Here is a 21,874-nt window from a genome sequence, read left to right as displayed (position 1 = left end):
CGAACAGAAAGTCTTGCGCGATCGCAACTGCCTTCAAGCGGCTCACGAAGGCACGCTCAGTCGCTAGTTCAACCGCAGCGGGCAAAGATCGCCAATCTCTGGAGGTAGTGCAGTCGAAAAGAGAGCAAAAAGGAAACGTATAGAAGAACTGCAGCCCCTGCCGGAGGCATTTTAGAATAATTAACCAACACCATGGTAAGCTGGGACGAATGGGAAAAGAATTGAATCAGCCAATTTTTGGCAATCGCCAGTGCCGCTAGTTTGCTGGTGGTCGACAATGATCGGTTGCCGTCTGCTCTAGTGTTTGTATTATATGCAAATTAGTAATTAGAAATTCCAGGCCACTGAACCTGATTTGAATTTCGCTGAACCAGAAATAGCAGCTTTTTTGTTTTTAATCCCATATATCTACTCGTTTCCGTCCGTCTTTATCATTAGTGTGCCTCCTCAGTTTTGATCGTGTGTTTTTTTCTTCTCTGCAGTTTCCTGAGCCGCGGCAAGAGCATCTCAATCGAAGATTTAGCCACTGAACGCGACGAAACGAACTTCGATGACGACGTCGAACCCACGCAGTGGAAGCGAGTCAGCAAGATCCGTCGTTCGCTACAGTTTCCAAGGAAAACTGCACCAAAGTAAGTGGTTGACTTGCATGTTTCTGTGCTCTTATGCATACTAAGTGGGACGCACTCTTAATAATGCTTTTTCTTGTTTGAACAGAATCAACGCCCGTCCAATTGATCTGCCAGAAAATTCCGTTAGCGTCAGGAAAATTCGCCAAGAGTTGGAGAACGGTCGCCGTTTGAATACTGCCATGAGGAACAACCACATCGATTTCGTTGCACTGGATAATATTCTAAAGAATGTCACGGAGAGTCCAGTTCCAAAGGTGGAGTCACCGCGGACACCAACCGCTGTGGCTGTCGGAAAAGCATCGTCTAGCACTTTCCTCACAGCGGAATCGTTGAAAGAAATTCGTGGGAAGTTGCGAAGGCTGAGTAACGAGTCACTCTATCGGGAAGACATGAGCCCAGGCGAGGAACGCAAGGATGAAGATGATTCGGTCACCATAACGGAAGTCGAAACACGGTTAGGACAGCTACAGACTAGCAGTTCTTCTGATTCCTATAAAAGTAATAGCTTAGAGTCGAACCGTAAAGGTTCGACCGATAGTAATTCTGAGGACTGGCATTCGCGGAGAAAGTCCTACGGATTTGAAAGAATGAATCAACAGTCAGGGTTTATGGCGAAAATGGACTCTTCTACGGACAGTGGAATTGGTCGTTCATCGGATCTCAGCTCTAGTTGGTCTAGTGGTGGAACGGACAATAACGCCCATTCGAGAGGAACCATTGTAACCTTAGGAGATCATAAGGAAAAACCTGCGAGTAGTGCGATGGTAATTAAAATCATCAATGAAGGTCAGGATAGTGTAAAGTCGAATTACCACGACGAGGATGTCAAACGACATTCGATAGCCGTTGATGAAACCAGTTACGTTCGTGACAGTTTGAAAAATATGTTCGAGAAGAAGTCATCAGTGAGTGTGAATGGGTTTACCCATACGTTTATCGATGACTTTAACAGGAATAAGAAGAAAGTTGAGTTTTGTAAAACGGAAGTTCATTTCACTGCTGATTCGGGTCGTGTGAACATCGTCGAGACAGATGAGAAACCGCCACCTACGAATGTTTTTCGCAGGCGTCGGAGGTCTTCGGGAGGATCGATAGGTTCGTCCTTCTTGCAGGCTATCAATTCTGGAGTTCCGGTGACACATTTCGGCGATTTGGAGAAAGAAATCAATGAGTCGGATTTGAAGGACAATCCTGTCTACACAGCGCCTCCAGTGGTAACCACTACAGTTGGTCGTCCGGAGAATAACGCACGTAAAATTCCGGTAACTTCGGACGACAGTGATGCTCATTCGGCCGATGAAATATCACTTCGCGGAATCCTGAAGAACAAACCCGTTAAACCGAAACCCTACATGTTAGGCGAAAATCTAGAAAATAGTGAAAGTTTATGGGGAGTGAAATTGCGACCTGTGTCAACTGAGCTGAACTATTGGAGTGGTGAATTGGATGAAAAACAACAGACAAGTGAAGAACCGATGACAGTAAATGGTGCTTTTTCAACTAAGGTTAACCTTTCTCAAGTTTCACCGAGTGTTCGAGCGTCTGATGGTAAGTTATCAAATAAAGTCCTAACAAGCTTGACATCTTTTCGAGGATGAACTATCGCCGCACATTTCCTTCTAACTCTAACCAAACGCTTCCACGACGCACGCCAAATTGGACCAAAACAGTACTAATTCTGTGCAACGGTCACCTATTGTTGGTCTAAATCTGTCATTTTTCTTTCGCACCATTCGTTTTTTCTTTAATGCAAATTTGCAGAATCATCCGAATCGAATTCGAAATCTACTACCAAGATTACTATCGGTATGACACAAAGTGATCCTTCGGATCGCAGCCCACTAAAGTCCACATCACTAATTATGCGAACAATGCGCTCGGCAACTCAATTCGATGAAGCAATGAAGAAGCTCGAAGCAGTTCGTAGGGAATCCATTGACAGCAACGCAGATGACGAAGGTCGCTCTGCGATTCAACTGATTTCCAGTTCGATCTCCAAATCGAACTCAGCTAGCAGCATCTATAGAGAAGCTCCCAAGCTGAAAGTAGCGAAATATGCAACATCGCTAGATGGTGACATAGACGATGACGAATCCTGCTACCGATCCCCCGTGGCTGCCTACAGAAGATCTACGAACGAATCTCGACTGTCCGACTTTGAAGCCTACATAAGCAAAAACAGCATCCGGCGATCGAGTGCGGATGAGTTTTCCTCGGTTAGTATGGTGTCGAATGTTAGCGCAAAGCCCGTCGCAGCTCCTCGGATGAAGAAGCTGGGATCAAGCGTTCTAAGTCATCAGTTAACCCAGCTGAAACGACTATATGATGCGGCCGAGCAATACGACAGTGATGATAGTGCTAAAGCCGATGAAGAAGTTAAGCTCTACCTGGGAAATTTGGCGGGAAACAGTGAAGAGAGAGGCAGTAGCGAACTGTCGGGAAGCTGGAGTCGGTTGAAAGCCAGAAGAAGTTATCAGAAGTATCGTGATCAGGACACTACAATCACCGTTAACTCTACCTCAGGTAAGTCACGGAGTGCACGCACGATTTGTTTGATAGTTCATCCGCCGTGTACATATTTTACCTTTTCCTGAAAGTTTTCTCGCTTATGATTGTTACTAATTATTGACGTAAATTTTACTGAATCTCTTAGAGTTTGAAATAGTGAAACCTTCATCAGCCGGAACAACGACCACTACTATTACGAACGAGAAACAGCTCAGAAATAGCAACATAATGTCCATTGCTTTGAAAAGTCCTACCCCTATCAAAAAACAGTCAACGACCCCTAGCGGTCAGCCTAGTAGCAAACCTTGCTCACTGCCAGTTGGTAACCGTAGTGCTACACCAGTGAAAACCCAGCCACCGCAAACGATCGAATCTCAGCAAATTACAACGCAGCCACAGCAACTGTCGACGCATTTCAAGCGCCACATTCCGACGGCTGCTAGCGAAACGAATGGCACAGCACGAAACGAAGAACGGGCATCACTTCGGTTGTCGTCGGGTGCACGACAACTTCGCGAACATGAACTGTCATTCTTCGGTGTCAACACAAACAAAAGCCACGAATCGTCCAACTCATCGGGTAATTCGTCGTCATCGGTGTCAGCAAAGACTGCCAGCCCTCACACGTTTACCCGATCCACAACTCTTACCTCCTCGTTTATTAAGCGTAATTCGATTAACATGCATCCCCTGTCAACGTCTTCCGCACTTTCTACAAGTTCTTCGCAAGCCAAACCTCAAAAACCTTCCACCTGGCAATTGACGAATGACAAACCTGATTTGCTACGGCACAGTCAACGTATCGACAGCGACACAGTTGAAAAAACTACTGGTACTCCGACAACAACGGTTCCGGTTATTGAACCGCAATACGAGAATTTAGTCAAACCTGTGCTAGAACCGTCAAACAGACAATATGATCGTAAAGCAGATCTTAAACGGGACGAACAGATTCTCGAGGAGCTCACGCGAGCTGCTGACGAGATTTTAAACGTAAGTTACATTTGAGCATGGCTGCGGACTCCAGTTTAACGCTTCATATTTACAGGTTGTTAACAACATGTCGAACGCTGAAAGTACTGAGAGCCTCCTCAACGAATATCGAGCTACAAACAGTGGTGTTACACTAGGCACGATTCGGGAATGCGCTTCCACCAACAAAATAATGAAATCTCGAGGTATTCAAGTATCCAAGAACTTCGACGAAAGCTTGAAGCGGCATCAACGATCCGATAAAGGTAAGTTTTAGTTATCACTATGACAAAATCACAATTCGGATTTTTTTGCAGTCTCTTCAGCATCATCTAACGAGAGTCTCCCGCGACCAACTCCCATGAGTACGTCTGTAATGCGTCCTACACAAGCATCCGAGTCTCGCAACAGCAGCGGACGCCGTAAACTGCCCAGTTCGGTTACGGAGACCCGTCGGCTAATCCGTATGTGCAGTAAAGAGCGATTGCATCAATCGAATGCCAGCTCTTCAGAGGACTTGCCAAGCTCTGCCAGTGTTGAACCTCCTCGTAGACCACGAAGAACTAGACATCACCACAGTTCCACGGACAAAGACAGTCCTCGAAACGGAGTGACAAAATCATCAACCGCAGAAAGTCGACGAAGTGATGAACATACTGTGTCCACCCGAACGCATCGTACCGAGAGATCGTCCAGTAGAACTACTAAAGGTGCGTAATTCGTATATGATAAAGTAGTGTCATCGGAGTTCAGAATTTGTCTTTGTAGGTACGGCTTCCCAACCGTCAGGCAGTGTAATTCCTACCGGAGACCATCATCAGCAGCGCGTAGTCCACCGCAGCAGCAAGCCTGGAACGTCCGTCCTCACCACTACGTATGTATTGCAATCGTTTATCGTACCACCGCCGCGCCATCGCCGTCGGCGCCATCAAGCCGCGAAAGCCATTGTACGCCGGCACTCCTCACGCTTACGATCCTCCTCTGCCATTCGTGCCACTACCGATGTAACTAAAACGCTTAAACGAGGACGCCAGCTAGAGCTGTGCATCTGCTCGTAAATTGCGCCGTGTATTTGTATGTTTAAGTGTATGTGTGGGGGCTTCCGGTGCCTTGGTAATCTACCACCCATTTAGCAACTATATATAAATAGCAAGCAGTTTATATGGGCGTACATTTTGTGTTTAATAAGGGCCCTTTGGTGGCTTTCTTCAGGGCTTCACCCGCTAAAACCAAATCAAAAGCCAAATGACACGTATGATAGCTTCACTCTGGCAGATGGACACACCGAAAATGCGCATACGCCTACTGCATAATTTGTGATAAAATCGATAGGTGAATTGTTGTTACGTTTTAATTTTCCTTTGTTTTCTTTTTTGTTATAATAATAATTTTCCTTCGATCTTCTAACTGTGCTATGCCATAAATGTTTGTCCCAACTTAACTCTTCCCTGATCGGTTTGCGGCATGTTTTTGGTACGTTCACGTTTGATGGTTTAATATTTGTTATATTATACGTGCGAATATCTTGATGTAATGATACATCGACTTTGTACAGAAAAAAAAAGAAATACTGAGACCTGGTCTCCTGAGGCATGTTTGTTGAGCTTTAAAATCTTCTGCATAATAACACGACTCATGGCGTTGGGATTTGAAGCTTCTTACTCATTCACTAACTTCCTGAAGGATTTATGGTAGTAAATTCACCAAATTCAAGTTGCTGATCGTGAAATTGAATACTACCCAATGGTTGTGTATTGCTGCGTTTTTTTGTACCTTGGGGGCCGCTCCTAAACCACGTGTTCATATTTTGATCACTTTTTATACCCCCCGTACCCCCATGTGGTCTATCGTGGTCTTTTGGCCAACCCCTCTCCTCCTTTGGGACTTTAACCACGTGGTCTTTTCATTTGTCAAGTGCCAAAAATTCGCTTAATTTTTTTACATATTTATTATTAAACTTTCAGTACATTCTATATTTCTAAAATGCAAAAGCTTTATTTTTGACTCGGTGGCAACAAAAAATTATAAGTCAGGAAAAAAGACCACGTGGACCACGGGATAAAATGAGACAATAGTTGGATTTACAATAATTATGAGAATAAATCATGCTACACGACTTTGTTGTCTACGACATGATAAATTTGTTCGTTCTTATTTTTAAAATTTTATTGAGTTGATGTTTCAATATCACAAACATATGACACTACAAAAAAACTATGGATTTTTGAAATTAAATTGGCGGCTTTTCTTGATAAGAAAAACGAATTCGAATGAATTAATAAAAAATATATAACAGATAATCGTGATGAATATGAAATCAAAAATTCAATTAACAGGAGCTGATATAATATTCATGTGGAAAAAAAACGCTCGAATATTTCACAGTCATGACCAGCTCACGTGATTCACCGCGAACTTTCTAGGACATTGTTGCGCTAAGAATGCACGGCCAATCGATGCCCGCTTACGGTCAGATCGAGCATGGAGCCATAAATTGTATTATTCATTGTAATATCGTTTCCTTTGACTGCGCAGTGCATCTGCGATGGAACTGTTGAAAAAAACTATTCTGTAAAATGAACTTTAACGCCAATGTAGCACACCAATAAATTTTGCATTGTGTTATGAAAATAATTAGAATCGAACATTGGACCATGTTATTAAGCGAAGTGTGTCATTGTCAAGAAATCTTCTCACTGTGCATTGCTTCAGTTTCATCACACTTCGACGTTGATTAGTAATGCTGCTTATCACCATCGCACTATAAAGTTCAATCGGCACTATAAAGTTCAATCCCACTACAAAAAGCACATCTGACCAGTGCATTCGATGTGGAAGCAATTGACCTGACCTGTGCGATTTTCTTATTGCGCAATTCTCGCAATTCAATTTTTGATTGATGAGAGAGGGATAGGAGTTTATATTTCGTAGCAGTGAATATACGTTTTAGTTTGGCACACATTTTTGAAATCGGTTACCATACCTTTAATATCAACCACTTTCACAGAAGAGGGCGTCTTTAGTTGATAAGGCAACTGATTGGCCTGTCTGTTTGGTCATGCTCCATCATCCGTTTGACAGTATCTGCTTCGTTCTTACGATTATTGCTTACACCCCCCCTTGAAGTTACGTTAATCTTGATTGGTTACTATTTCTTAATTTGCATCATTTTGGTTATGTTTGCAAAACGTGGTATCTCAAAAAACGTTCTATTCAAACGATCAAAAATCCCATATAACCAAACGTGAGAATCAACCACTTATATTTTTACAAAAAAAAAAAAAAAAGGTTAAGAAAACCGAATAAGATATATAATAAATATAGGAAAAAATAGTCTTTTATAAATCGTTCAAAGTATTACCCATCGCTAGTTGCAACTTTGTCACATCTTTCTGACAGAGCTCGAATACCGTTACGGTAAAAGTGTTCGTCTATTGAAGCTATCCACGAATCATGCTATTTTCCTATATCTTCCAGGGATGCCACATATACAGATTTTTCTGTATTTTACAGATTTTTTAACTAAATAAGCAATACAGAATCTGTATTACAGAATTACAGAATATTCCCAAAAATACAGATTTTACAGATTTTTTTGTTATTCCGACGAACTGAAATCAATTTCAAAGTTAGAATTTGATTATACGATTGTCAAAGTTTTGTAAAAAAAAACATCAGGATTATGTTGGTATCGATGCAGAAGAAGTGGGATGTGACTTGGACGCAACGCGAAAACTAATGATTAAAAATATTTGTCGGGATTTCTAAGCAAAGTTCGTGAAACAAATTGCAAAGAGGTGCGATTTCACCGATCCTGGCAGCTTTGGGTAATCTTAAATCGTTCGTAAAATTGGAAAATTTAAACGATTTGATGCGTCAATTCCCCAAATTCGTATCAGCAACTGACCGACAAGGGTTGAATAACGAATTTCGCACGCTTGAAACAAACTTTTTGAACGGAAGATTCAGTGAAACAAATGATTTAACTTGATCTGAGATGTTGGACACCACTAGGCGGGATGGTAAATTTATGTTTCCGTAAGAGATCATTTGCATGAATGGTCGTATGATGATCGTCGAATGGCCATGCATATGCAGCATGTATGGATTTCTTCTGCTGAGCCACGAAGTCATGAGCTGGGACAGGGGCTTGTAATCCTTGCGTCCTGGAGGTATTGTAAGGGGTCTAGTTGCTGGTTATGGTTCGTTGTTGTTGATCGCTGGTGCTCAAGTGGCCATATGGTGTGTGCCGCTGAGCCAAGATATCATGGTAGGCCTCGGGTTCTCAGGTCCTGGCGGATTCGTGTGGAGTTCAGTTGCTGATTCCGAAATCGAGGTCTACGACGTATTCTTGCCGTTTTGTTGAATGTGGGTGGAAAGGAATGGGACTAGACTGGGGCATGGATGGATTTCAGAAAAATGTATATAAGGGACATGTAGGGTAGGTCACGATTCGCCAAGACATCACAAACAGGAACAGCTGGTCCTGTTTGTTTAAATATGTTCTGTGAGTAACAATTTTTCTATCCAACATTCTTAGTTTGCTCGATACAGATATACAGATATTTTCGAAAAAAAATACAGATATAAATGTGGCAACCCTGATGTCTTCATAAGAGCAGAACTGCTGATCGGCCGGACCGGGGGTTCCAGCGCAGTTGATGCTCCGCGGAGCATTTGCAAGTGTTCCGCAGCGTTTTTGACAAAAATAGAAACAAGCCGCAAAGAAAAAGATTCGGTCAGTTTTCCACTTTTTTTATTCGGTGGAACACTTCTTTGAATCAAAATATCAATGAGAAAAACTTCTAAGAAAGTCTCTGTAGAAAAGCTGCTTGCTCCCGACTTTGAATAGACCATCTCACCGAAATTCTTTAACCTAATATTTCTGACAGTTAGTGGTAACTTTGTATACATTTTGGACTTTGTGCTTTTTTTCTGCTGGAGCAACCGTGTAATGCTGCTCAATTTATAATTGTTCTTGATGTAGATACTGGCACCTTACACACAATATTTAAAGGGCATTTTGGAAACAATTGAAATGATCTGCTATAATTGAAAGCAAAACTGCATCGCCCGAAGGTAAACAAAGTTACCAGTAGCTGTCAAATTCAGATGCGTGACGTCACCGTGCGATGGTCTATGGTTCGGCTGGGATACCGTCCTCTCTAGTTATTTTTGTGTCTTTTTAGCACTTTTCAAGCTTTCTGTATCTCATCCAAACCGGTTCACCATTCCATTCGTAAGCTCGTAGAGCTCAACTTGTATACTATACTTCGCCAACCAGGCGAGTCTGAGTAGACGTTTGGGCCTCGGCTCGGAGGGACCGCATATCGATGGCATCTGAAAAATGCCATCCGTCAACCAGAATATAGATCTGACAGCAGGCTTCGCCATTACCAATAATTGGACGGAAAACCAACCTGTCCAACCTCTGCGTTTGAGTTTTCGGTGAAGGTCTTTATATCATATTTTGGGCACTCTCCATATGTTTTAACGAGAAGCCCATAGAACTCCTTTTTCATGTTTTCGGGTTTGTCGTTGGTCGGTAAATATACATTGATCAGGCTGTAATTAAAGAACCTGCCCCTTGATTCTCAACACACGAAACGATCACTAACGGGCCTCCATCTAATGACCTGTTTGATGTATTTTCATCGAATGACGAAATCAACACTTCGTTCACCTCTGACGCAGTCACTGTAGTAGATGTGGTATTTGAAAGTCGTTCCCACGATAGGTTCTACCACTCGGAACTCAAGTTCACCCGTCTTCGCAAACCGCACTTCTTGGAAGGCTACAACATCCTTAGATCTCCGATCTTCACTAAGGTTACTTATATTCCAGTTAGCACCTCGAAGAGTTCGAGGAGGTTCTCACTAAAGATAATCTGCATTTTTGAATCCATTTACTAATAATACGAGTACAAGGTCTGGGAACCCCTCAACCAGACCGTGTGCCATCGAACGAAACATATCTGAAGAATAAGGAGGGTGAGGCAGGACTTCCCGTTTAAACGTCTCTATGTAAGTTTTAAAGACTTTCGCAGTATGAGGCCGAGTATTGTCCTGTAGTAGAATCACTTTTTCGTGCCTCTGTTCGTATTGTAGCCATTTTCGGGGAGTGGTCGGCCTAATCGCATTATTTTAAGTCAATACCGTTGCCCAATGATGGCTTCGTTCGGTTTCCCACTAAATACACAGCATCACCTTCGCAGTGTGTACATTCGGCCGAGCCGACGACGCATTGTGGGGCAGAACCCTGAAAAGATGAGACAAAACTATATAAAAAAAAAACCGGTTTTCGTGCCTCATTTTATTTTGTACTCGAAATAGACATAATATTGATTGTAAATACGAAAAATTCCCTTTGATTTCAAAACCGTGTTTGAGTATTATGAGAATCAGGATTTGCAAGGCTTGTTAAATGGAAGAAAAAATAATTTCATATATTTTCCAGTAAGGCATACAAACACTTTAAAATTACTTAGCTTACACATATGATCCACATAAAATAGTGTGTTAACTGAGAGGTCATGAAAATAAATTAAAAGTAAGCATACTGTTTAAAGCATGTTATTTTGTAGTTTTACTTATTTTCAACAGTATGCAATAAGAAAATTTTGCTGTTTTTCCTGACCCTACTATAAAATTAAAATACAGTGTATCGACTAACAACTTAACTAAAAAATCAGTTACTAATAGTTGCGACTTACAGAGTGATTCAAGTTCTTACAATGATTGTTTTCATGTTTTTTTTTAGGTTTAAAATTAGTTTATTTGACACGGCACGATACATTTTCTGTTTTACTGAGCCAAGTTCAATTCGTATTAATTCTACGTTAGCAGGGAAAAGAGGGAGGCCTTTTTTTCATTCTCGCGGCCGACTACGAGCTAGTGGGGATTTAAGGTGAGAGGAGGGGAGATACAATTCTTGCTTAATACTAATTAGGATATACGATCTATTTGTGTTTCGACTGGTGTTCTTTTTTGTTTTTTAAACATAGATTTAGGCTCTTCGTGTTCGTGTCTCCAGCGTCGTATACGGGTATTCTGACAAATAAACAAAAGAATATTAAATTTTAATGTCAGTCTTTTTCAAATAACAGTACAGTTGTGTCATGTACTGGAGATCACCGCTTCCCAGAATGTCTCTAACGGGTACGTTCGGTTGTTTTCCTCGGGCCCGGAGGGAATCTATAAGCTCGGACCTAACATCACAGAATTCGGCACACGACCAAACAACACGCTCGATGTCATGGTAGCCATCGCCACAAACGCAGTGATTACTGTCTACAAGCCCTAAACGAAAGAGATGCGTGTTTAACGTGTAGTGATTGGACATAAGTCTGAACATCACGCGAATGAAGTCCCGACCGATATCCGACCCCTTGAACCATGCTTTCGTCGATATCTTAGGAAAAATGGAATGTAGCCACCGTCCCAGTTCATCTGAGTTCCATGATGATTGCCAACTGTTGAGTGTTCTCTGACGCAAAATGCTATAAAATTCATCATAAGCAATTGGTCTTTCATTAATATCGCCATCAATAGCACCCACCTTAGCTAAAGAGTCAGCCTTTTCATTACCCGGAATCGAGCAATGAGAAGGGACCCACGCTAAGGTAACCCGGTAAATTTTATCTGTTAAAGCACTTAAAAACCGCCTTTTTTCCCCAGGAAATACGGGGTGTGCTTCACAGGCTTCATCGATCGCAGAGCCTCAATGGCACTGAGACTATCTGTGAAGATGAAGTAGTGGTCTATGGGCAGGGTTTCAATGATTCCAAGAGAGTACTGAATAGCAGCAAGTTCTGCGACGTACACGGAAGCAGGAGCATCGAGTTTGTAGGAGGCGGTAAAATTTTTGTGGAAAACACCGAAGCCAGTGGACTCATCTAGATTACATCCGTCAGTGTAAAACCTTTTATCATAACTAGCATGTTTAAACTTATTGGAAAAAATCTTAGGGATCTCTTGGGGTCGCAATTGATCCGGGATACCAGAAATGTCTTATTTCATGGTGGTGTCGAAGAATATAGCATTATTAGAAGTATCTAAAAGTGCGACATTGGAGGAATCGTATGAAGAAGGATTAATATCTTGAGCCATATAGTCAAAATAATAAGTCATAAATCTGGATTGCCAGCCAGCTAAGAACGCGTATTCTTCCGGAGGAAGTTCCTCGTGAGTCTCGATTGATTGCGCTATAATAGACTCATAACACTTCCAATCAATATTACGTGTAAGGTCGTAGGAAATATTGATTGGGTTCGGGGGAGTTGAACCATTAGCAATTGACATAACGATTGGAAGATGATCACCACCGTGGGGATCGTTGATTACTTTCCACTGGCAATCTAACGCTAGTGATGTCGAGCAGAGGGATAGGTCAAGCACGCTTTCACGTGCTGGAGGATTAGGTACACGTGTCGCTTCCCCAGTTTTCAAAAGTGTCATATTGAAGTCGTCGATCAAGTTACAAATTAAAGAAGATCGGTTGTCGTCGTACAGCGACCCCCATAGCGAACAGTGAGAGTTAAAATCTCCCAAAATCAAAAAAGGTGCGGGAAGCAATTCTGCTATATCAAGGAGTTGCTTCTGTTCAATCCGCGCGGATGGGGGAATATATAACGAAACAAGGCAAAGGTCTTTTCCATTCATATTCGTTTGAATGGCAACAACTTCAATATTCGAGATCGAGGGGAGGTCGATTCTGAAAAAAGAATAGCACTTTTTGATTCTTAAAAGTACCCCTCCACCGTGTGAGTCTCGATCTCGACGAATGATGTTAAAATCGTGGAAACTAAGTTGGTCATTTGAATTGAGAAAAGTTTCACAGAGCGCGAACGCATCATAATTGTATGTGTTTATCAAATGTGAAAATAAATCAAATTTAGGGATGATACTTCTGCAGTTCCACTGTAACACAGTGACAAAATTCCTAACCTCTTTCGACGTATTAGTCATCGAAAGATACGATAGCTGAAATGAGGGGCCAAGTTGCTGTGAGTTGCTTCAAAAAGGTTTTCACTGTAAGGAGAAGGGCAAGAAGAATGTTTTGAAGGGGATCTGGTATGTTGAATGTTTTAAATATCCAGTCCACAATATCAGAGAATTTTATGAACCCTGTTTCTTTTATGTCTTCTGATCGAGAAATGGGTGCACGAGGGGTTCTTGGTGCCCCAGGAAGCGGTGGGTACTCCTGGTTTGATTTGAAATTAAAACCGGGGGGTACTTGCTTCGGTTTTTCTTCACCGCTTCCTTTTTGTGTTGTCTTATTGGTCATTCCGCTGGGGGTTATCTTACGACCTTTGCGAGAAAGATTAGGAGAGTTGATCATTCTCCTCTTCCTAGATCCCTCTGGCAAGGCATAGGAACACCCTTCGACGGGATCGTCAGATGTACCCTCATCCGTTGGCCAGAAGGAAAAGATGTTTCCTGTCGGGGGTGGCTCAGCCCTCTTAAGCATTTCTGCAAAAGAGCGCTTTGATCGTTCCTTAAGGGAACGCTTAATTTTTTCTTCGCGCTGTTTGTACGCGGGACATGCCGGAAGGTCATGCCGAGTTCCTTGCAATAAAGACACTTTTCAGTATAAGCATGATTGCCTCCGCACTTGCTACAGCGTGCCTTGTTGCAGCAGTAGGTGGCTGTGTGACCTAACTGCTTACAGTTTTGGCAATGCATGACCCGCGGTACGAACAGGCGTACAGGTGGACGAACCCTGTCCAAGCGGACGTAGTTCGGCAGCGCGGATCCGGCGAATGTTACTCGGAAGGAATCCGAAGGGAGGAATTTCTTCTTCCCTTCTTCGATGGATACTGAATGCAATTGCTTGCAATCCAGTATCTTTACACTTTGCATCAAGGGGTTTTTAAAACAGCCAACTCCATGACGCAAAATGTCATCGACAGTGAGATTCCCCTCGGTAACCACACCGTCGATTTCTACATCCTTGGCAGGGATGTACACGCGATACTCTCTCGTGAAGGGCTCGTAGCCAGCAATTTCGTTTGCTTGCTTCAAGCTACTCACAGTTTGTTCGGCCTTCGTAATCTCGGTTACGGCCGAAAAATGTTTTACCAGGTCATTGCCAATTTGAATAATATTCAATGGCTTCTTTATGGGCCGGAAAAAAACAACATAGGGACCGCCAGCGGCATCTGGGTAAGCTTTTACCCGTACTTCCGGTACTCTTGGTACAGGACTTGGCAAAGGGGAGGGCACAGGGGAAGGTAGGGGTGAGCTGATGGGAGAAATTTTAATTTCTTTCCCGTTTGTTTCCACATCCAGGAAAAGTTGCACCTGCATGTCGTCCATTTTGCGGGAGCGTTACGCTTTACCGCACACAAACGATAAATATTCGAATATGGGGGGGGGTTCAAGTAGTTGATATTAAATTTACAATGGATCAAATAAAAAAAAAGACAGTAATACTAATACTAATAACAATCGTAATAATAATAGTAATAATTATAGTAATAATAATAATAATAACAATAATAATAATATCAATAATAATATTAATAATAATATTATAACATAGTAATAATATTGATAATAATAGTAAAAATTCTAAAGGTAATACTTCACCGAACGTCTAAGTCACGACCTCACGGCTGATAGTTGGATTAATCGAGTGTCTCCGCAGAACAAACAATGACGATCCAGCTTCGTGTTGTGACACAGTGGCCGTATCTTACACGCGACCTTGTAGATGCCACTTGTAGTTGACTTCCACTCGCTCGATCGTATGGTGGTCCGTGCTGCTAGCGGGGTAACAGCGGTGCGGGAGAATTATTCTTGCTGATATATCAGCTGCGTATCGAATCAATGGCGGGGTAGCCTGCCCCTACCAGTGTGCAGATGTTTCTGCCGATAAACTGCAGGCTATTGTTATCGCGCAACACAAGAACTAATCGCCAAAAAAACACAATTTGCGTCTAATCGAGACGAAAGCAAAACAACGAATATTGTTTTCATGTTCATTCGTGTTAAAAGCGGTTATCAACGGCAGTGTCCGTATTGATGGTATTCTTACAATAAACTTCGCTGACTGCCGGTTGTGCAACGTCACCATAATTACTGTTAAGGAGTTATAAAGTTTTGTCGCACCAATGGACCGATTTGCCCCACTGTGCGACGTAGAAGCACGATCGGGCAATCCCCATGACTTTCTTTACTGTGACTAGATGAATTAAATTATTTTTTTATCACCCGTTGCGATGCGATGATGAAAACCTCTTTTTGCCGCAGGAGAAGTTGTTCACAGGACACAAAAACGACGCTCAAAGTCCCTTGACTTCAAATCGTAAAAAATTCTTTGTTTTTTTTTTGTTTTTGAATGATTCCTAAAACATGCAATCGCATGGAAATAACATGGCGGCTAACTCCTTATACCGAAGCAAGCTGTTCCTGCATTTCGCATCGATCCTCATCGAGCAATTCTTCTGATACAGCGTTTATAAAGGTTATTGGCCTTCCTATTTTTTAATTCAGGTTTTTTATGTCAATTTGTGAAGCTATCTTTTGGTATCTTCCTTTTCGTTGTTACTTATTCATATGTTGCACAAAATCAAGAGAACAATGTGACGTGGGCACAAATTTTAATAGAAAAGTGGCAAGTAGTCCATTCGTTTTTGGGCCGTATCGACTGATTACTGATGAAAAGGATCTACGTTACAACGTCATCTCACGGCAGAGTAGGTAACATCAAAACTACCGTCTTCAAAGCGACAAAACCAATCACGACACGTTGTTTTATTTAGAGCAGCATTTCCGTAATCTTTTATCAACTCTCGATGCCACTGTTTTCTTTGAATCGAATGAGCAAAGTAACACTTCCCGCAAATGACGACTATTTGGCACAAGTTCAGAAAATTTCACACAATTAACAGTATATGACGCCACAATAAAACCACTAACATGTCAAAGCGGTTTGTTTACCATATTTTTCACATAACATTTACCCGAAACGGTAAATTATAATTTAGGGTTATACGGAGCTAATTATATCTAATGCCTGATTGTCTAAACTATGTTATGAATAACGGGCCCTCCCTGCCGACTACAAGCTAAAGCTAGATCTGAAAATAAAACCAGCATGCTTTATTTTATTATTTGTTCGATTTGTTGTTAAATGGCCCCTTTGATGGTTTTTGAATAGCAATTTATAATGATTTGTTTACCATATGTCTGAGCTTGGTTAATCACGTATTAGATATGTCAAAATTTCCAAAACCTGACTATATTACTGAAAAATCATATCTAGAAATTAGAAAAATCAATCTAAACAACAAACAAACAAATAAATGAAAAAATATACAACAGATTTTTTTGTAAAAACTATTAAATGCAATTATATTGAGGTATAAAGACTTTTCTGTAAATTTACTACCTGTTTTCAAATAGAATGGCGAGAAAACTGTGTTGAAAACTTTGTGTTGTGCTGCAAGTAAAATTGTTTAAAACCTGAGATTTAAAACCAAGACTAACAATGAGCCAAATCAGCTACCGGCTTTATATCGCATAATAAGACCAGTCAGTTGTAGTGCTGGGACTTTTAACCGGATATATTCTTGATCCGGTTATCCGAAGCTCGGATCACGGATAGGTAAACGAATACTATCCGGGTATCCGGATATTCGGATACGGATAGTCGAATAGTATGCCCGGATATCCGGATATTTACTATACGGATATCCGAGTTTTTTTGTCTTTTAAGGCCATTCAAATAAAACGTAACGCGAAAAATGACTTTTTCCTCAACCCCCCACTCTATTGTAACTTTTTATGTAAATAAGTTTCATTAAACTATGTTCGGATATAGAATCCGGATATCCGACTATCCGAAAATCCGGTTATCCTGTCGGATAAAATCCGGATATCCGGTTGATCCGGATTTTGGATATTTGTCGGATATCCGAGCCCGGATATCCGGATATCTTAATCCGGATAGTCCCAGCACTAGTCAGTTGTATTCAAGGCAAAAGTAAAAATTTCAGGTTGAAAATTTTAACGTTTTCATTCTCACTGCAAATTCAGCTAAAAATTTTCAAGCAACTTACCTTTTTCTTTTAGAGTGTTGGATTACCTGCAAATGAAAAATGAAAAGTTGAATAAAATTTGAACAAATGACTAACTACATTAGAAAATGAAACAAAATAATAATCAATGTACATAGTAACATTATAAGGGTCATACATTTCCATATACCCTTAGCGAAAGGCAAAAAAGAAAATGCTGTATCGACATTTGAAAATCTGGATTACGTAACTGAACTGTCACACGAGACCCGTGGATCTTCTTTTTTCGCTTGATACCATGATATCACTCTGCTGGTTAACAGTTTCAGTTGGGAAAACTTAGATCCAAGAATAAGCACCAATCTCACGACACAGATATTGTGGTATCAAAAAAAAAAAAAACACTTTTACGAACTGGAAGAATTCACAGAACATCCGCTAAACTCATTTACTATTGATTTCACCAACGTTCTCATTGCTATATGAAAAGACAATTTGAAACTTGTCGCGCCTCCTTCGTTCAAAACAACCACTGGCCCTTGAATAATATTGTCATTCGATTATGGCAGTTTATGATGAAGGCAACTAGCATAGTTTTTCGATAGCATATAGCAGCGGTTCTCAACCTTTTTTGTCCGCGTACCCCTTGGTGATATTTTCCAAACCAGTTGTACCCCCTGGCTTGGAATGTTCTCGCAGAGTGGGAGAGAGTAGTGGTAAATCATGTTGTGATAGTCTAATTCAGGTTTCAAATTAAACTATGGTTTGTTTGATTGTCATGTCATGTTTTAAGAGCCAATTTGAACAACAAAAGAAATAAAAAAGTAAAAAATTGCTTTGTCCGCCATTAAAGATTTTTCTTTCGCGTACCCCCTGAAGGCTTTCGCGTATCCCTAGGGGTACGCGTACCCCAGGTTGAGAACCGCTGGCATATAGTCTTTATTATCGATCCAACAAATAATTTAAATGTGTTCAAAGTCACAAACCAATACCCAACCCAATGCATTGAGTTTATTATCTTCAATATGTTAGCCAGATCGTCATTGTTTATAAATTTTCTTATGCACAAAAGAAATTTCATTCAAAAGTAAGCCCGAATGAAAATGATGCCATTCACAACCTTCGATTTCGTTGGATAGAATTGGTTCGCAGTTTCAAGAGAAATGAAATTTTGACAACTTGCGTTTTTCACTAGCGCGAACACTCTAAATTAACCATAACTTGTTATAAACCAAAAAACTTTCGTAGCTTAAATACTAAACCTGTATTATAATTTCTTATGTTTCTCTATACATTCTAAAAGATCGAAAGTGATAATAGAATGATTGATGTTTGATTCATCTCTGACCCAATATATTTTAATAAACTTTGTTTCCTTTTCTCTATCAGAATATTGATAAGTTCTGTTTAGAAATAAGAAACAGGAAAAAACTAGAAACTACCACATCAGATGCTTACGACAAGAAACCGGATTTTACCAGCTCCCGTCACACTGTTCCGTGATCTGATTAGTATCAAGTCGTAACAAAGTAACAAAGCTTATCGCAATCAATCGACGTAATCTCAATCAATCAAACTAATTCAAACTGCTTTTGCCCGCTTCTATTACAATGAATAACAGCTTAACTTAACCTCCCTTGATCTTGTAACATTCGATTAGAATGCTTCGCCGTTATTCTGCCGCCTGGTAGTTACGTGACCGTTGTTTTGTCTATATCTGCACATGCTCTCATTTTTTTTTTTGGTTTTCATATGTTCAATTACTCAAGTTCGGTTATTTCAGATCATCCAAAAAACATCACCGGTGAGTCTCTGCAGTCTGCTGTGCGGCGCCTCCCGAAGCCTAGGGTGGCTAAGAACGGCAACTTCGAACGAATGTGCGACCACAATCCATCTTTCGACCATACATCGGAACAAAATTAAAAAAAAAAAACTTGTATACAAACTAACACAGATCTCGAGCGAAGAAAAAAAAACATTTTCTATATAATTAACGAAAGCACACGCGCACCGAATGCGAAAGTAAACAAATGTGATGATAAAGAGAGAGGTGATAAATACTATCTCTTAAGCGAGTAGAAGAGTAAACAAACAAGACAATACGAAACGATGCGAACTTCCGATCGACAATTATATTTTGTTGGTTCAATCCAGGCAATCCAGCAGAACGCGAAACTAAGATATTTTATTGGAATAGAAACTTTTTATATAGAAACATTGTGTGTGTTCCTATTTTGGTTTGATTCTGAATATTATTTGTTAGCTTATTATACACATGAGAAAAGACAATTTTGACGATAAGCCTATATATAAAGTACGAGACTAATCAAAGCAGAAATGCGGCTAATCATCGAAATTATTTGCTTTTGCATAATCTCAACAGGGGTTCTACTATTCGCAATAACGACGCATTACTAATGAAGCTAAGTGATAACGAACGAATTATTAAAATGCGAGTTTTGCAGACTTGTAAACGGTCCTTTTTTATTAGTCAGAACAGGGAAACATAGCAGTTTTTTTTTTTTGATTTTGCAATATACTTTAACAGTTTAACACTCCTTACTGTATGCCCACGAAAAATATTTATGTTATTCACAGACTTGAAAATAAAATAATTACAAAACTAGCGACAGATCATTCACAGCTCGAAAGAAATCCCTTAAGTAGCTTAATTTGCTCCTGCACTGCAAGCTTGGATGTGCCTCCGACGACGGCATACTGCTCCACACTGTTCTCGTAGTTCCACAGTTTGCTGACCGTTTCATCGAAGAAGGGACTGATATCCTGAAGATCCTCCAGCGTCAGTTTGTTGAGTGGAATTTTGACATTCTCGGAAAACGCTACAACCTCACCGGAAATGTGATGTGCCTCCCGGAAGGGGATTCCCTTGCGCACCAGATAGTAAGCCTGTTTTAGGAAGCGAGCATCAGTAATAATTTTTCAAACGTTTATCTCACCCGAAAAACTTACCATATCGGTTGCGAGCATATCGTAGCTCAGAGCACTGAGGCAGCGTTCCTCGTCAACGCGCATCGTTGTTATCACACCGGTCATCAACGTCAGCGAAAGTGCAATCTGATCGTACACGGCAAACATGCCACTCTTATCGCACTGTAAATCTTTGTTGTATGTTGACGGGAGCCCCTTCAAAGTCATCAGCAGGCCGCAGTGCTGGCCAAACACCGACCCGGAGATACCACGAATCAACTCCAAGCTGTCCGGGTTCCGTTTCTGGGGCATCAAACTGCTACCGGTGGTGTATTCTTCCGACAACTCTAAGAAATTATATTCCTTCGTGGAGTATAGGATCAAGTCCTCTGCCAGTCGGCTCATATGCACAGCTACCAGAGTACAGAGGAAGTTAAATTCCACAACAAAATCGCGATCGCTAACAGTGTACATGCTGTTGTAGGTAACTCCAGCAAAGCCAAGATCATCCGCCAGCTGATGACGATTAATATTGAAGGGGTTCCCCGCTAATGCGCCAGTACCCAGTGGAAGAACATTCATCCGCTTTGCGAACTCCACGATCCTCTGGTAGTCTTCTTTAAAGTAAAACGCGTAGCTTAAAACCCAGTGACTAAATCGAACAGGTTGAGCTTTTTGCATGTGCGTATAACCAGGCATCAGAACATCCAGATATCGCTCCGCAACATCATTAATCCCATCGATCAATGTGCTCAGCTGCTTCAGCACGTCTCGGACGGCTTTCCTCATCCACAGTTTCATATCAACCACGACTTGCTCGTTTCGGCTTCGTCCGGTGTGCAACTTACCACCAATCTGTGGTCCAACGATTTCGATCAATCGTCGCTCGTTTACGGTATGAACATCTTCATCTCTTGGCATGAGCTTGATCGTTCCCTTCTCCCATTCGTCTCGTATCGTCTCCAGACCGTAGCAAATCACTTTGAATTCACTCTGCGTCAACAGGTTCGCCTCGGTTAAACTCTTCGCGTATGCTATGCTACCATCCAGATCCTCCGAGTATAGCCGCTTGTCAACGGACAGCGAATTGTTGACTCTCGACAGAACATGATCCGTACCTTTGGTGTATCGTCCGCCCCACAGTTTGAATGGGGTGGCCATCGTTTCCTCACGTTGCGAGCTCATACTGTTCTACTGTTCTGCTGCTGATGCTGCTATACCGACTTCTTAGTAGGATGTCCACTGTCAGACTGAACCCTGACCGGGGTTTGGAGCCGGCATAAATAGCGCGCGGGTAAAAGGTTATCAGTATTACTGCGTCGCAATAGCCGCGTCGCTCTCTCTCGCGCCGAGCTTATCACGATAACGTTACGGGTTTGCTCTCACTATTTCATCTTTTCGATAGTGAAATTTTGTTCCAAGCTAGGCTACATTAGCATTACAGCTGTTGCACGAGAATCCCATCGTAGATCGCTGACTTGCAGGAATAAAAGACTTCTCAACGAAGGGATGACGCGCTAGTAATCATTGATCCAGACAGAAAACTTAGCTCTAATCAGATTGAACAACTCGCTAGTGTTGCTGTTAAGTAGAGTTGGGCCGCTTTGTTTCAGTGGAGTAGTTTTGAAATTCCCATTAACATATGTGGAATTGTATTCTACGCTATATACCGGCTGATGTGAAACTGATAATCATATGAATCTCGGATGAAATTCAATAAAATCGTAACAAGAAACCTACTAATACGATCGAAATGACGTTGTAGAGAAAGTTGTTGATAATACAGAGCAACGATTTTTTTCGCCTTGGTTTC

The 21,874-nt window shown here is 41.3% G+C and overlaps 2 protein-coding genes across 4 annotated transcripts in view; one reads left to right on the top strand and one right to left on the bottom strand.

The window, feature by feature from the left end:
- LOC129732425 (uncharacterized) overlaps positions 1–19,759 on the top strand; it is a 269,530-nt gene extending 249,771 nt beyond the window's left edge. For 2 of the 3 annotated variants that reach the window (XM_055693312.1, XM_055693311.1), the window contains exons 6-13: positions 483–632; positions 718–2,180; positions 2,394–3,155; positions 3,286–4,133; positions 4,189–4,378; positions 4,430–4,822; positions 4,881–4,986; positions 18,917–19,759. In XM_055693312.1, coding sequence (XP_055549287.1) covers positions 483–632; positions 718–2,180; positions 2,394–3,155; positions 3,286–4,133; positions 4,189–4,378; positions 4,430–4,822; positions 4,881–4,986; positions 18,917–18,941 — 3,937 coding nt within the window. In that variant the 3' untranslated portion in view covers positions 18,942–19,759. The remainder of the gene's footprint in view (positions 1–482; positions 633–717; positions 2,181–2,393; positions 3,156–3,285; positions 4,134–4,188; positions 4,379–4,429; positions 4,823–4,880; positions 4,987–18,916) is intronic. The other variant, XM_055693313.1, reaches the window with a different exon arrangement.
- LOC129732435 (argininosuccinate lyase) lies at positions 19,591–21,326 on the bottom strand. The gene is made up of 2 exons (XM_055693323.1): positions 20,104–21,326; positions 19,591–20,040 (listed from the first exon to the last, which is right to left on the bottom strand). The coding sequence occupies exons 1-2, from the start codon at positions 21,244–21,246 to the stop codon at positions 19,768–19,770; spliced, it is 1,416 nt and encodes a 471-aa protein (XP_055549298.1). The 5' UTR covers positions 21,247–21,326; the 3' UTR covers positions 19,591–19,767.
- Positions 21,327–21,874: the final 548 nt, after the last annotated feature.

This window comes from Wyeomyia smithii, chromosome 3, assembly GCF_029784165.1.
Source record: "Wyeomyia smithii strain HCP4-BCI-WySm-NY-G18 chromosome 3, ASM2978416v1, whole genome shotgun sequence".
NCBI lineage: Eukaryota > Metazoa > Arthropoda > Insecta > Diptera > Culicidae > Wyeomyia > Wyeomyia smithii.
The sequence above is the reverse complement of the archived record's forward strand: the minus strand, read 5'-3'. Positions and strand labels throughout refer to the sequence as shown.